The sequence below is a fragment of the Montipora capricornis genome, chromosome 3, assembly GCF_036669925.1.
Source record: "Montipora capricornis isolate CH-2021 chromosome 3, ASM3666992v2, whole genome shotgun sequence".
NCBI classification, from domain to species: domain Eukaryota; kingdom Metazoa; phylum Cnidaria; class Anthozoa; order Scleractinia; family Acroporidae; genus Montipora; species Montipora capricornis.
The window spans coordinates 39,566,456-39,581,455 of record NC_090885.1 but is presented as its reverse complement, the minus strand read 5'-3'; the positions used below and the strand labels follow the sequence as shown (position 1 = coordinate 39,581,455).

The following is a 15,000-nucleotide window of genomic DNA, read 5'->3' as shown; positions in this document are numbered from 1 at the left end:
CCAATGCCAAACGACTGGAAGGCGGTCTAAATCACTCTTTCTTGCATCCTTTTATCGACCACATTCCCACGATGTTAAAAGTCTGGATGAACTGGACGCCTCTCTGCTCAAACTAGGTGATAAACTCCACAAACATGATGTGATTGTCGCGGGCGATTTTAATGCTCCCACCATCTCATGGGATAATCTCGAGGTTCCACCAAATCCTCCTTCTTCTTCCAGGAAATTGATTGAGCTGACTCAAGAATATAATTTAATGCAGTTCGTAAAGGAACCAACTAGGCGACAAGGCAGCTCAAGTAACACCTTAGACCTTGTCTTATCAAATAGCCCAGACATCATTTGTAATGTAAGTGTAGAACCAGGAATTAGCGATCATGACATAGTGTTGTTTACCCTGAAGCTATCCTGCCACAAAAAACGGCATGTCAAGCGGAAAATTTACATCAGAAAGCGGCTTGACAACGAGCGTATTAAATTGAAATTAAAAACACTTGCTGAAAAGCTCAACACTCAGTATGATAACAACTCGGTGGAAGCGAAGTGGAATGATTTTGAAAACAGTGTTCGCAACATTATGGACTCTTGTATCCCGTATAAGATGACAAGTTCAAGATACAATTTACCTTGGTTCAATCGCTCGCTTCGACGACAATCCAGGGCGAAACAAAGACTATATAACAAGGCAAAGAAAACAGGATCTGAACATCATTGGAATAAGTTTTTTGCCGCCAGGAAACACATGCACAAGAATCTTAAGTTGGCAAGAGAGGAGTATATAAGTGGCCACCTCAGTGAGGCAATCAAGGTCAACCCAAAACGTTTTTGGTCCTACGTAAAGCGGCTTAAACAAGAAAATCCAGGGATAGCAGATTTTGAAGTCGATGGCAAAGTCATAAGTGATGGTCGTCTTAAATCAGAAATTTTAAACAGCCAATTTTCAAGTGTGTTTACTAAGGAGGACCTTGAAAACATTCCAGAAATGGGCTCTGATCCTACTCCTGGGTTGGGGTCTTTAATTATTTCAGAGCAAGGAGTCTTAAAACAGCTGTCTTCGTTAAATCCAAACAAGGCCAGTGGTCCAGACCAGATTCCACCCTGGTTTCTTAAAACGTTTGCTACAGACATTGCTCCAATACTGACTGCCATCTTTCAAGACTCGATAGACAGTGGCACTGTACCCCGCAGGTGGAAGGAGGCAAATGTGTGTGCAGTTTTTAAAAAGGGAAAGAAATCTGACCCTGCTAACTATAGACCTATTTCCCTTACTTGTGTTGTATCGAAGATCCTCGAGCATATCGTCCACAGCTTTATTATGAAACATCTAAACCACCATAACATCTTAACTGACTGTCAGCATGGTTTTAGGGCAAAGAGATCCACAGAGATGCAGCTTATTCTTACCTTACACGACATGGCAAAGACTATCCAGAACTCATCTATCCATGCGGCCGTTTTGGACTTCGCCAAAGCTTTCAATAAGGTCCCTCATAGGCGACTCCTAAGGAAGCTGCAGTACTATGGAATCCAAGGCTCGCTCCTAAACTGGTTAGAGTCGTTTATTAAACAACGTTTTAAATCAGTTGTTTGTGAAGGCCAGAAAAAAAGTCAAATTACGGTTACATATGGCGTAACCCACGGTAAAGTCCACGGTCCTTTGCTCTTTTTATTATACATAAACGACTTACAAGATACCGTGCAATCATCAGTTAGGCTCTTTGCGGACGATGCTTTACTTTACGGCATTGTCGCTAGCGATGCGGACTGTGACCTTCTTCAAGCTGACCTACGCAGGTTAGAATCCTGGCAGTATCACTGGCAAATGGAGTTCAATCCTTCCAAATGTAAAATTGTTACCATCTCACATAAGAAAAATCCACCCCAGAGAAAATATGTCTTCTGTGGTGTAGAGCTGGAACAGGTTGATACCTTCCCATACCTTGGGGTCACCATCAGTAACAAGCTCAAGTGGTCAGCCCATGTTTCTATAACAGCAGCTAAAGCAGGCAAATCACTGGGTATAATACAACGCAACCTTTGGAATTGCCCAAAGAAAGTAAAAGAAATTACATATACATCCCTAGTACGACCGAAGCTGGAATATGCAAGTGCGGCTTGGGACCCGTTTTTAAAGAAAGATATCAGTGCTCTGGAAATGGTTCAACGTAAAGCAGCACGGTTTTGCTCACAGAATTATGATAGATATGCTAGTGTTACGGACATGATTAAAGACTTAGGGTGGGCCACGCTGGAAACGAGAAGAAGGCAGGCTAGATTAACGCTTATGTATAAACTCACTCATGGTCTTATTGATATCGATACCCAAAAATATTTGATTCAACATCCTGAGAGTCGCACGAGGGGAACCCATCAATTTAAATTTCGCGTGCCATATGCAAATAAAGACGTTTTTAAATTTTCGTTTTTTCCAAAAACTATAACGGACTGGAACTGCCTCCCTGAGGCTATAGTTTCATCATCCTCCTTAGAAACTTTCAAATATAGGTTAACAGCTTTCCTTAAATAATAGTTATATTTAGTTTAATATAGTTTTCTTCATTTAAATTTTTAAATCATCACTTTATATATTGATATTTGTTTTTTTTATGGTTGCTGTGATAACCGAACGGTTCTTACCGACCCAATACATGTAAATGTAAAAATGTAAAATACAAGTTATTAAAATAGCATTGGGTTGCTGGGTAAATTCACAATCTTTATGCTGTCAACTATGCACCAATCAAAGCTATGTTGCCAGGCAAACTCAAGATTTTTATGCTGTCAACTCTATAGACCCTATGCAAAAATGGCTGCCTTTAAATTATTCTTTTGTTCATATTCAAAACAGCCCAACTAACCTCGTTTTGAGGCAAAAATTCTAAAGAATTTGTTATCCCAAACGAGGTTAGTTGGGCTATTTTGAATATGAGCAAAAGAATAATTTAAAGGCAGCCATTTTTGCACAGGGTCTATGTCAACCATGACAACCATTACTGAAACAACCATTACTGAAACTTGGCTGTCGTGTAAAATCCCTGATAATTCCATAAATAATTATTTCAAATTTTAACTTCTATCGCAAAGATCGTGACTACCCGTCGAAGACTGCTGGTGGAGGTATCAGTGCGTACATCCATTCTTCTCACCCGGTATGGAGATCATAGAATTATGAATGTGCTAACATCTTGAAAATGTATTTTGCTTACAATTCGCCCCTATCGTCTACCGCGCCATACATCTTCCATTCTTTTAGCAGTCGTTTACCATCCACTGTCTTCTTCAACCAAGGATAATAACCTGCTTAAGGATCATTTACAGTCAAACACTGACTCGTTCCTGGCCGATCACCTTGACGACCTAGTTATTGTAACTGGCGACTTCAATTGAATAGCACCAAACTTAATACCAATTTAATTTTCCGTTCACTTGGCATGCGTCAAATTATTAAATGCAATACTAGAAATACTGGTATACTGGACTTATGTTTCCAATCTTGTCTGAGAGCCCTAAACAGCTACCAAAGGTTGGTAATAGTGATCATTATGCCATACTGGTCAAGCCTTCAGCACAAAACTGCTCCAATCCTACCAAGTCTTTCATTTTCAAGCGCAAAATAAGGGAGTCCTCCCTCACCAACTTCGGGCAGTGGATTTCAAGAATGAATTGGAACATTGTTTATCGACTCAACGACCCTACGAGAAATACTCCCTCTTTCAAAATTTGCTTTGTAGTGCAATTGATGAGTATTTCCCCCTAAAGAAATCCAAAAGGTCCTCATCAGACAAGCCCTGGTTAACACCAGAACTTAAAGAGCTTATCATCAAAAGACAAAAGGCTTTTTGTACCTACGGCAAGTCCTCTATCCAATACAAAGACCTCAGAAATAAAGTAAAGTTCGCTATCAGAGATGCCAAAGTGAAAGATTTCAACGCCAACATCAAGAACCTGAAAGATGGCGATTCCTCCAAGTGGTAAAGAAGTTCTAACCAAACAACTAACTGGTGTTTCTAAGGACTCAACATGGTACAAGCAGCTCCTAGACAACATTACCCTTCAAGAACTTGCTGAAAGGATAAATGATTTCTTTGTTGGCTTAACAGCTGATTTTGATCCACTTCCTGTTCAAGACAGCACATTAGAGGATACCATCGAAGTTCCAGACAAATTTCTGGTTTCGGTAGACGACTGCTTCAACGATCTGCGGTCTATTAAACTTAATAAATCACCTGGTCCTGACATGTTTCCAAATAGAATATTAAAGGAGTTTGCCGCAAACTTGCTCCCGTAATCTGCAATATATACAATTCTTCTATGATCGACGGTGTTCTCCCTTCATTGCTGAAACAGAGTATCATCTCGCCCATTCCAAAGTTGTTGTTTTTTTTTGCAGTTTTTTTTAATTGTGATTCACACTACTTACAACACTGGTACATCTACTTACACAATTTACAACAGTTACACAATTTACAACTACACTGTACTAAAATCCATTATATTACCATCAAAACTATTGAATAAGCAATTGAATTGCTTACGCACTACTTACAATACAATGCACTTACAATTACAGGTGCTACTTCGACAATACAATTGCAATACTTGCCCTGTAAAACAATATGATTACTTTGAAACTTGCAATACCAATTTATACACTACTTACAAAATAATACGATTACAGATGCTAATTATTTTCATATTCTTACATCAAAACACTGAGCAACAAAATAAAAGATACATGCATATTAAAAATAAATAAATAAATAAATTATATTGGAGTGAGTACCCATTTCTTTTTAAAGAAGTTGTTTTTGTTGATCTTTTTTCAGTTTCATATTATTTTAATCTTTAGTTTCGATTGCAGTCCTTGAATTTTAGGAAGTGTTTGGCTTCTTCTGCAGTCCCACAAAAATAATTTTTCAATTACTGTGAAATAGTTTAATAAATTTGATAAAGGGCATTGTTTTGATAAAACTCCAAATAAAACGTTTTGGGCAGAAAGATGGATTGGCTGATTCGATAGAAGGTACCAGTACAATTCGAAATCAGTCCAGAACGTGTTGGAGTGAGGGCATTCATAGAAAAGGTGATATAAATTCTCAGGTTCATCATTACAAAAAGTACATGCATCATTAATTCTAAATCCAATTTTGCATAGTTTGGTGTTAGTGTAAAGAATAGAATTTAATTACTTTGTGTTGGAAAGCCTTAACATATGACTCAAGTGCAACCAAATGTGGTAACGAGAAGATTTCTTTAAATTGTTGGGTTGTGAAATTAAAATCACTCTTCAATTTGCGGATAATATTAGGAGGTTGAGCTTTTTTTGAGACCAGCAGCAAGTAATAATCTTTTGATTTTTTGTCTTTAATATCAAAAATTTATTTCCAATTATAAGTGATGGGGATATGGTTAATCTATCTGGGCTGATTTCTTTTAAATGAGAAGGCACAGAATGACCAAGGCCCGCCCATTACAGAAAATTACTTTTGACAATTTTTGTTTGAAAAATAGTTATAGGAGTCCATTGTATTTAAGTTAAAAAGAAGATCGTGTATGTAAATGATTCCCGACTTAAAATAATTTTTATAGTACACTTATTGTCTATTCGAAGCTCTTTATTGTTCCAAACAATTATTTTCCAGTCACTTTCTGAAGCGAAAGATTCGCAGAACTCCGACCACCATAACAAAAGTTTGTGGTAAAATTGAGAAGATATTATATAATTAGAAACTTCAAAATTACAATTTAGAAAAAAACCAACCTCCTATGGGCTCTAATACATGTAGATGAAGTAAATATGTCTTCCATGTTGCGTTTGAATCGTTAAATAGTCGTTTTAGCCAGGCCAACCTTAAATATTTGACCATGCTTTCCAAATCTATCATTTTTAGACCACCTCTCCCATAATCGTTTATTGCAGACATGCAAGTCACTTTATCTGTACCTTTGCATAAGAACTTGAATAACAATTGATTCAGTTTATTCACAATTTCCTTTGGTGTAGGAAGTAACGAACATACGTAGACAAATTTTGGGATCAAAAAAGATTTAATTATTGTCACCTTACCACAAATAGAGACGCCCCTAGAGGACCAAATATTAATAAGTTTTTTTAATACTATCTAGCCTTTCAATAAAGTTCTTTTCCTTTAATGGTTTCTGATCATTATTTGAAATATACCCCCAGAGCTTTAATCGGGATTTTAGGCCACTTAATACCAAAATGTCCTTCTTTACTTTCTTTTAATGATCCTATCCACATGTATGTACATGTATATGTATGCTATTACATGTGAAAACGATGATTCTCAAAAGTGGTTTACTGTATCTTGTTGCAGGTCAGTGAGTCGCACTATTAAGCCAATACTTGAAACAGGATGTTGTGCTGTACCGAGGCCTCCAGACTTCTTTTCGCAGAAGGTACTGAATTCAACCTACAGCTGTACATTTGTATACAGTATCTTAGGTTTCTCCTTCTATTGTATCAAACTAGTTTGTTTCATTTACAATTTCCAGTAAGCACCATCTCATACAGTAACACTATTGTTTCTGCTGACTCAAACTGTGCATTAATATAATGAAAATTGCCATGACTGTAGAAATCTGCTACTTTTTCTGCCTTTTTTCCTGGCCAAAGGCAGGGCAAAGTAATAACTAATAACGCATACATGTATCTTTCATTTGTAAGTGGTATGTGATGTTTGATAATTTGTGGTTGGTTTTTTGTTGTACATGTAGCAATAACATTTTATGTGAATGAGTCTACTGGTAATTCTCTTTCTGTTAGTCCTATACACATTCTGAGCATTCCATTTAGGCCTTTTATGGTTATTTTGTTAACAGAACTGTGCTTCACATTACTCTGAAATGCTTGAAAAAGTGAACACACCAAAGTAAGTTTACGGTTTTGTAAAAGTTTTTCTTAAATTATTTATTTTACTTTTGCAATTCATGATACACCGTACATGTACATGTAGATGAGTATCAGAATAATGCAGTCTGACTGTAGAGAGTTTCTGCTTTCAAAATAATTGTTTTAATTGTTTCTAGAAATAATGCATAGAATACAAATAGTTTTGCTTTTGTGTCAATTTCAGGGTTCGAATTCACAATTTTGAATGAACAACCTTTTGGTCTTTTTCACTAACCAAATTATAAAGTTTGGTATCCAACCTCACAATCATTATGATATTTCAAATATTGAACACCATCAGTTGATAATAAGAACTACCTGAGGTACAGTACGCTACAGTGTTCAAAACTGACCATTGGACGTCAGAGGGTTGGATCCAGGGAAAAGTGACGTGAAAGGCTCAGTAGCTTAAAATTACAGCGTGTGAATGCAGCTTATTATATACTGTATGCAGAATACGAGTTTCAAATTAAAGAGAAAAAGTCTGAAAGCCCAAAACTCCTGTGCTGCATATTAATTCTGCGGTGTACACACACATTGCATTCTTTAACTAGTGAGCCTTTGATATCATTTTCTCCTCAATTCAACTCTTTCAAAAAGTTAAAATTCGTAATGGCGGACCATTAAATTAGAAAATCCCAGTTGTTAAACTCTTCCGATTGGTAGTGGTTTCATATACAGGTTCCATGCCAGGTACCACACAGAAAACACACAAAAGGTAATGGCAAAATTCTGTTGGCAGGGAAGCGCTTAAATCTAGGGGTAAGGGGGACCAGGAGAGAAGCCCTCCTGTGGGTAGACAAAATAAGTGGTACCGGGGGTAGCCACCCTGGACAGGAGTCCTGATCAGTCTCCGGGGATGAGGCCCATATCCCCCAGTCACTAGGAACTAAGGAGAACCAGGAAGGGTGGCCCTCCTGGGTGGAGTACAGATCAGGTGAAACCGGGGGTCCACACCCTGGAGTGGATATTTTTCTGGACCTGTCTCCAAGGGCTAAGCCTTACTGTGGGGTAAAGTGCAGCCAGTGGTTGCACTTCCCTGCCACTTCTTTTATTGGAAAGCAAGACAGTAGTGCCACATCCCGGGAACCTAACGAAGGAATGGGATGTCGCCCCGTATAATACCATAAGAAAAATGATTAATCTTAAAGATACATATCGATGTAGAGAAATAAAGTAATGATCTGCTGATATACTATCTGGTCGTGCTAAATATGTAGTAGTGAGCATGAGGAATAGTTGAACGAGCTACACAAAGGTTCCGGTCAGAACAAAAAAAAAGGGGGGGGGGGAGGGTGGGAGGGAAAAACAAAATGCTGTTGTGAATGAACCGAAGCCCTAAGAGAACTGACAGGGAAAGGAAGTGTACGGCATAAAGAGGACCACATGTGCATGATGAGCACGTGCTATTAAAAAAGGAACCTTTGTGGAGACTAGAAAATATATCCTGTTAAGTTACAGTGGACTCTGCCAGAGGAGAAGGATACATTGTAATCGGACAACTAGTTACTTTTAATTGTTCTTTCTCGTACTTTGAACTAGTCTGTACCATTACTTAGTACAAAAGCTTATTCAAATGTTGGACGTTGTGTGACAAAGAAACAGAGATACGGTTATTGCTAATACGTCAATATGTGTGCTTTCATAGGGCACATATGTAATTTTCAGGTTTATTAACATCAGTTTATGCTACCATAAACCGAACTTAAAATAAACAGGTGTCTTTTTTACATCATGGCTTAAAACTTTGGTTGCTTAGTGTGTAGTTGACATACATGTAGTTTTGAAATACAAAGGAAAATAATAATAAATAATAAATTATTGATTCTTGGTCACAGGAGCACTTTAAGTATAATTCTAATACATGTATGTAACAAAATTTATACATGTACTAACCATGTTGGGTTAGTTGGGCGCATTTTAGTAACCAAACGTTGAAAATTACTATCCGTTGGTTAACAGGTTACCGTTAATTTCGAGCCCTGAATTTATTTTTCACTTCAGTACAATGTACATACAATATGTTGTGATTGGCATGATAATAATAAATAGAGGATATTACATGGCCACTTGGGGATACAAAAATTAATTAATATTCTTCAAATGTTGAAAAATACTTCACGAATGAGTGCAGCGAACGAGTGAGATAATATTTTTCAACATGAGAAGAGAAATTCCATATCTCCAAGCGGCCATGCAATATTCTAATCATTATATAAACACCAATAAAACACTAAATTGTTTCACGAAAGGCATCGAAAGGCACAGTTTTTAGATGTAATCATAGCAACAGTGATTTTTTCATGTGTGAAGATATCATGTTTTCACGCGAAATCTCACTTCTAGTTGGTATTTCATTGGTGTTTATACAGTGTATAATAATAATTATAATAATTATTATGATTTATCTAATGACACCTAATATTCAGTTATACAATTGTATATGTTTTGCTCTTGTAATCTTGCTCTCTCAAAGCTGTATTAAGAGCATGATTAGCTTGATTCCTGAAGAGCTACGGATCTGTCTCCTGATAGTAGACCAACACACAGCCCTTGCTACATTCAGTTCTTGAGTTTTGCTGGTCCTTTGGGTGTTTTTATTGTTTTCTTGAGCAACAGCTGGTATTTTTGGTTCCAGGAGAAAGAGAACCAGTGAAGGAGTTGGAACTGGTGAGAATTTGTCATTTTTTTGTTGTTTTACTGTAAAGCACCTTTTATTGTTGAGTAAGTGGCAGTCAGCTTTTTGTTGTGCTTGCACAGTCGTCGAGTACTGGCAACTCAGCTGTGAGACCCATGCATAGTGCATGGAAGATAGGTACCTGGTAGACATAGGAAAATAGACAAGAAAATAGAGAAAATGGCTAAGTGCTAAAATTGCCTCTTCTACCCACCTCTAAGCATAAAAATATTGCTCTTCATACATACACATGTGCGTGTACATGTAACCTGATCAACAATACAACAATATTCCTGCTCATCTTGACATTTCTGGAAACCCTGCATTGGTTTTAATAAGTACTTACAGCCAACAAAAAGCATGGGCTACTTGACTTAGAGAAGTCGGCTACTTTTTGCCCTTAAATTGAAGCAGTTATGTAAGGATGGATTCTTTCAAACCAAAGATTAAAATTCATTTTGACAATGACTGCAGTTTACTCACACCAGCAACAAACTTCAAATTTGATTGAAACCCTTGACTATGCAGCCTGAAATCACTGATGTCCAGAAATGCACCTTGTTAGATGCACACCCAATTTGGACATCCAACAGGAAGTGTCCCCTTAAGTCTAAGCATTAAATTTTGCTTCCTATTTCCAACAATAAGGTAAGGATAAAGGTTGTCATTATTTTTAGGTCAGGGTAAATGCAGCTGTTTATCCTAACTTGAGGAGCAGTATTTGGGGGGGACACTTTGACGTTAATTGTCTGTTTTCCCTGACGTGAGTGATGTTGAAGTTGGGTTCAACTCAACCAACCTCGAAGTCACCCTCTTTACTTTTGTGCATCTTCCATGGATCCGTTTCCCACATTTCACACACAACACTGAATTTGTCATTACTCACTTCCCACAAATACCACATGGATCTACCTTACTCACAGACTCTTCACCTTCTACCCCACTTACTACCACTTTTGTCTTCCGGAGGTTCACCTTCGGCCCCTAATGCTCTCGAATGCCTCCTTCCATTTCCAGAACTTCTCCCTCAATCCCTCCATCATCTCACTCATGAAAACCAAGTCATCTGCATACAACATCTCACTCGTCAAACCATTTTTCATACTCTCCGTAACCACGTCAACCACGATTGCAAAAACCAACGGCGACAACACAGATCCCTGGTGCACACCGACTTTCACCTCAAACTCCTCGGACAACTCTAGCCCAACTCTGACTCTTGTCTTTGCACCTTCATACAAACTCATCACTGCTCTCACCATTGCCTCTGGTATACCTCTCTTCCTCATTGCCCACTCCAATACCTTCCTCGGGACCCTGTCAAATGCCTTCTCCAGGTCAATGAAGCACATAATACAACTTCTTCTCATTGTGCAAGTACTCCTCTTGTAACCTCCTGAAAATGAACACTGCATCTATCGTTCCTTTGCCTGGCAAAAAAATCGAAAAAATTGCATCTCGTCCACTTTCACCATACGTGGCAATCTCCTTTCTAGCACCTTTTCTACCATCTTCATTGCATGCTCTAATAACTTCACCCCCCTATATGGGCCACAACTCATTGCATCCCCTTTCCCCTTGAAAATCGGTACCACAACACTCAGCGCCCACTCATCCGGCATTCCCCTTCCATCCAACACACCCTGACACAGCTCCACCATCACACCAATCCCGATCTCCCCACTCACCACTATCACTTCAACACATACCTCCGAGGGTCTAGCAGCCTTTCCCGCTTTCATTTCCCCCATTGCCTTCACCACTTCTTCCCGACTGACCCTCTCAACTGGCCCTTCCACCAAGTCAGCTTCCGCATTCTGATCCCACTCATTTTCTTCATTCATAATTCTCTCCATGTGCTCTTTCCAGACTTTCCCTCTATCTTTCTCACTGAAGCTCAGCCTACCGTCACTTCCTTTCATGCATCTTCCTCGCTCAACATCTTTCCCATCCTTTTTCATTGACTTCACAAGCTTAAACACCTTCCTTCATTGCGTTTGCAACCACCTTCTTTGCCCGATTCTTCATGTTCTTGTATCTGGCCTTGTTCGCCTCAGTCCCACTTTTATGCATATCCTTATGCGCATCCTTCTTTCAGGCTGTCACTTCCTTCACATCGTCGTTCCACCACCATGTGTCCCATTGATCTCTCCTCCCTTTCTTCTTCCCGCATACTTCATCACATGCCTTTAACATCCCTTCCTTACAACATTTTCACAAGTCCGGCGCATCAGCGCTTACCAGCTCTCCTACTCTTCCTTCAAATCTTGCCCTTGTATCATCTTCCTTCAGCTTCCAAACCTTCCTTCTTTCAATCGCTTTCTTTCTCACCATCTTCTTCACCTTCTTCTTAACCAGATCCGTGACCACCAACCTGTGCTGAAGCTCACCTGGGATGACCTTCATATCTCTCAAATACTTTCTATTTCCCTTTCCCACCAGTTTAAAGTCAATCTCCGTCACATTTTGCCCTGCACTGTATGTCACTTTTCTCTTCTCCCCTTTTCTGAACCATGTGTTTGCCAAACACAAGTCCTTTTCATCACAAAACTCTAACAACATCTTTCCTTCCACAGTTCTGTCCCCAATTCCATTTCCTCCATGGACACCCTCATAACCCTCAAATCATTTCCATTGTCCATTTAAGTCACCCATACCAGATACTAGGCTCACCCACGTTGTGCAGATCCCACTCACTCCTTAAATCATCACCCTGCCACTTTGCAGACCATACACACATATAATTCTCACCACTTCTTCTTCAAGTGCCATCACTACCGTCATCACTCTGTCGCTCTTCCTTCGCACCTCCACAACCTTCTCACACAGCTCTTCCTTCACCAAGACAATGTTCAATGCTCACTATTTTGCATTTTACATGTTTTTTATACAATGTAATGATCATAGTAAAGAGAAGACAGTTTGCCTCCAGAGGGATGCACCATGGTCGTAAGGTGTTCATCTTGTAGGGAATTTAGAAATCGGGGATGTGGGATGTAGAGGTTGATTTATCACTGTCATAATGCTGTGGAGGTGAGCATGGGTTTGTACAGTATATTAATAAAATGAATGGGCAGCTTTATCCTGCCAATAAAGTGTACATCTTGTTGAATCATATGTGATGAATAAGAATCCTTAATATCTTCAGTTGCTTTATTTACATTTCCTTTATAATTAGAAACACCTGGAGACCAAATTGTAAGGAAACTGACCTTTGAGAGGATCGAGGAATTAAAGAAGTCTATCACCAATGATAAGCTAACATACAAGTAAGGAACTTGAGCTTCATTGATTTCATATATTGGGTTGGTGTATGATTAAGAAATCAAGGAATGAATAATACTTTAATACTATATGAATTATCCACTTGCAGTGGAACTGCGAAGTAAACATGTGAATTTTGAGATGTTAGAAAAACAGGAAAACCCTGGAAATTTGGTCCCAAAACTAAATATATCCTAATTCATATTATAACAGACATTGAGATGCAATGCATATTAAGAACCAAACTAGAAGGTTCTAACTATGTTTGACTGATTTTATCATGAACTAAAACACAACATTGTCTGTTGTAGTTGTTTCACCTACCTTTTGCCACCATATATACAGTTGTGTACATGTACAGACTGAAAATGTACACTTAGTTTTGCTTTATACAGGACTTTGTGAGTACTGTATCTGAACTTGCCATAAAATTATTATTATTATTTGTGTATTGGTTGGCTATGAACATTTTGCAAGATGAATAATATTATTCCTATTGCAAAAAGTTAATTTTAAAATTCCCTGCAGGAAATTAAAGGACAGGATTGAAGATGTGAGAAGTGGCAAACTGGATCACCAGCTTCTTGGTATACTGGACGAATTTAAGTCGTAAGTTTGTACATGTATCTCCATATGACAGGCTTTTTCAGTATTTTTCTGAAGTGTTTAGCTTCCAATAATAATTAGGAGACAATTAACCAAGTAACAATTCAGGAGTTTTGAAGTCTTTGAACTGAGAACACTTTTTCAGAATTTGCTAATAATTATTATAAAGTATGGTGTGAGGTTTCACAATGGGACTGTACGACAGGGTACATGGCAAAGTATGGTCATACCATAGTGTTTTGGCTTTTAATTGTAATGCCTTGGAATATTTCTTCATCACTGCGTAATTCATTGAGATCAAGTGAATCTACAAGTTAATCATGACAGGATGTGCCATAAATTTTAAATTGATTATTCTGTAGGTCATCTAAAAATTTGTGTGGTGCCATAATTTGTTTACATTGTATTTTAACTATCCACATGCCATGGTAATTGTGAAAACATCTAAAGATAAATAGGTAGTTTGTATACTGGGAGTAGAACAGAGTGGTCAACTGGAGGGTTCAAGAAACCAAAAATAAATATAGCACCCTAAGGATGATCTGTACATGAGTCTATGACCCTAGGCTAGGCAGATCACCTCAAAATATACCCCTGGAGGAGTTTTTAAAAGTTATATAAAATTAATCTTGAAACATAGAGACATTTCTAAAATTAAAATAATGTAACTAATATAAAATTGTCGGACCCAAATGAAATTTTGTTATCTGTAGTTCATGCCATCAAGACTGATCTAAAAACTTTAAATTGGTTGTAAAGGACTTTAAATTAAGACCTTAGAGAATGCTACTAGGTAAACTATTCCAGCAATTAACTATCACATTAAATAAGAGAATTGGAAATTATCGATTCCAGCAAAGTTCTTCAATTTTATGCTATTGGAGCTTCTGACAAAATCGAACTTTACAAAAAGTTCTTTGATTTTTGTGGCTTCAAAGTTGGCCATTAGAGTCTGATTATTTGTCAGAACCAACTGAGTTTGTGTTCTGTAACTCAGTGAGAGGTCAAGAATGTCGAGAAAAGTCATACATTAACTTGGCACAGAGGTAGATTAGGAAGGAGATGGTAGCACTGCGAGATGAAATTGGCGTGGTTCTTGTTCTTGTTTGGGTTTAGGAGGAAAAAGATGAGGCCTCCCCCTGTACCTCAGCAAGAGGGTGAGGGATCTGCCCCACCCATCACACCAACCACGCCCACTTCACTTATCACTCCCACAACTCACAGTGGACAACAAGTGATGCAGCCAGGTGACTATGTTTTCTTTGGTAGATATCTCAAGCACTGTCTAGTTATATATTTGGTTTTGGTCAGAGGAGCAGTTTGCAGTTTGTGAATCAATTTTACGGAAGGGTGTTTTTCCTTTGACCAGATATTCCCAAACCACCTGGAAGTCAGCCGATGTCTTCTCCTCAGAAGGGAAAGCAGCTGAGGGTGCCAAAACCAACAGCCAAGTATATCTTCTGTTATTATATTTTCTGACTATAAAATTTATGTACTGCACAATAAGATAGAAAAGAAAATAATAACCTTGGGTTAATGA

At 38.2% G+C, this 15,000-nt stretch overlaps 1 protein-coding gene across 4 annotated transcripts in view; it reads left to right on the top strand.

Annotated features, from left to right (window-relative positions):
• Window positions 1-15,000, top strand: part of LOC138043124 (bromodomain-containing protein 8-like) — a 43,946-nt gene that overhangs the window by 2,208 nt on the left and 26,738 nt on the right. For all 4 annotated transcript variants that reach the window (XM_068889258.1, XM_068889255.1, XM_068889257.1 and 1 more), the window contains exons 3-9: window positions 6,339-6,420; window positions 6,844-6,893; window positions 9,552-9,583; window positions 12,769-12,859; window positions 13,383-13,463; window positions 14,577-14,707; window positions 14,830-14,911. In XM_068889258.1, coding sequence (XP_068745359.1) covers window positions 6,339-6,420; window positions 6,844-6,893; window positions 9,552-9,583; window positions 12,769-12,859; window positions 13,383-13,463; window positions 14,577-14,707; window positions 14,830-14,911 — 549 coding nt within the window. The remainder of the gene's footprint in view (window positions 1-6,338; window positions 6,421-6,843; window positions 6,894-9,551; window positions 9,584-12,768; window positions 12,860-13,382; window positions 13,464-14,576; window positions 14,708-14,829; window positions 14,912-15,000) is intronic.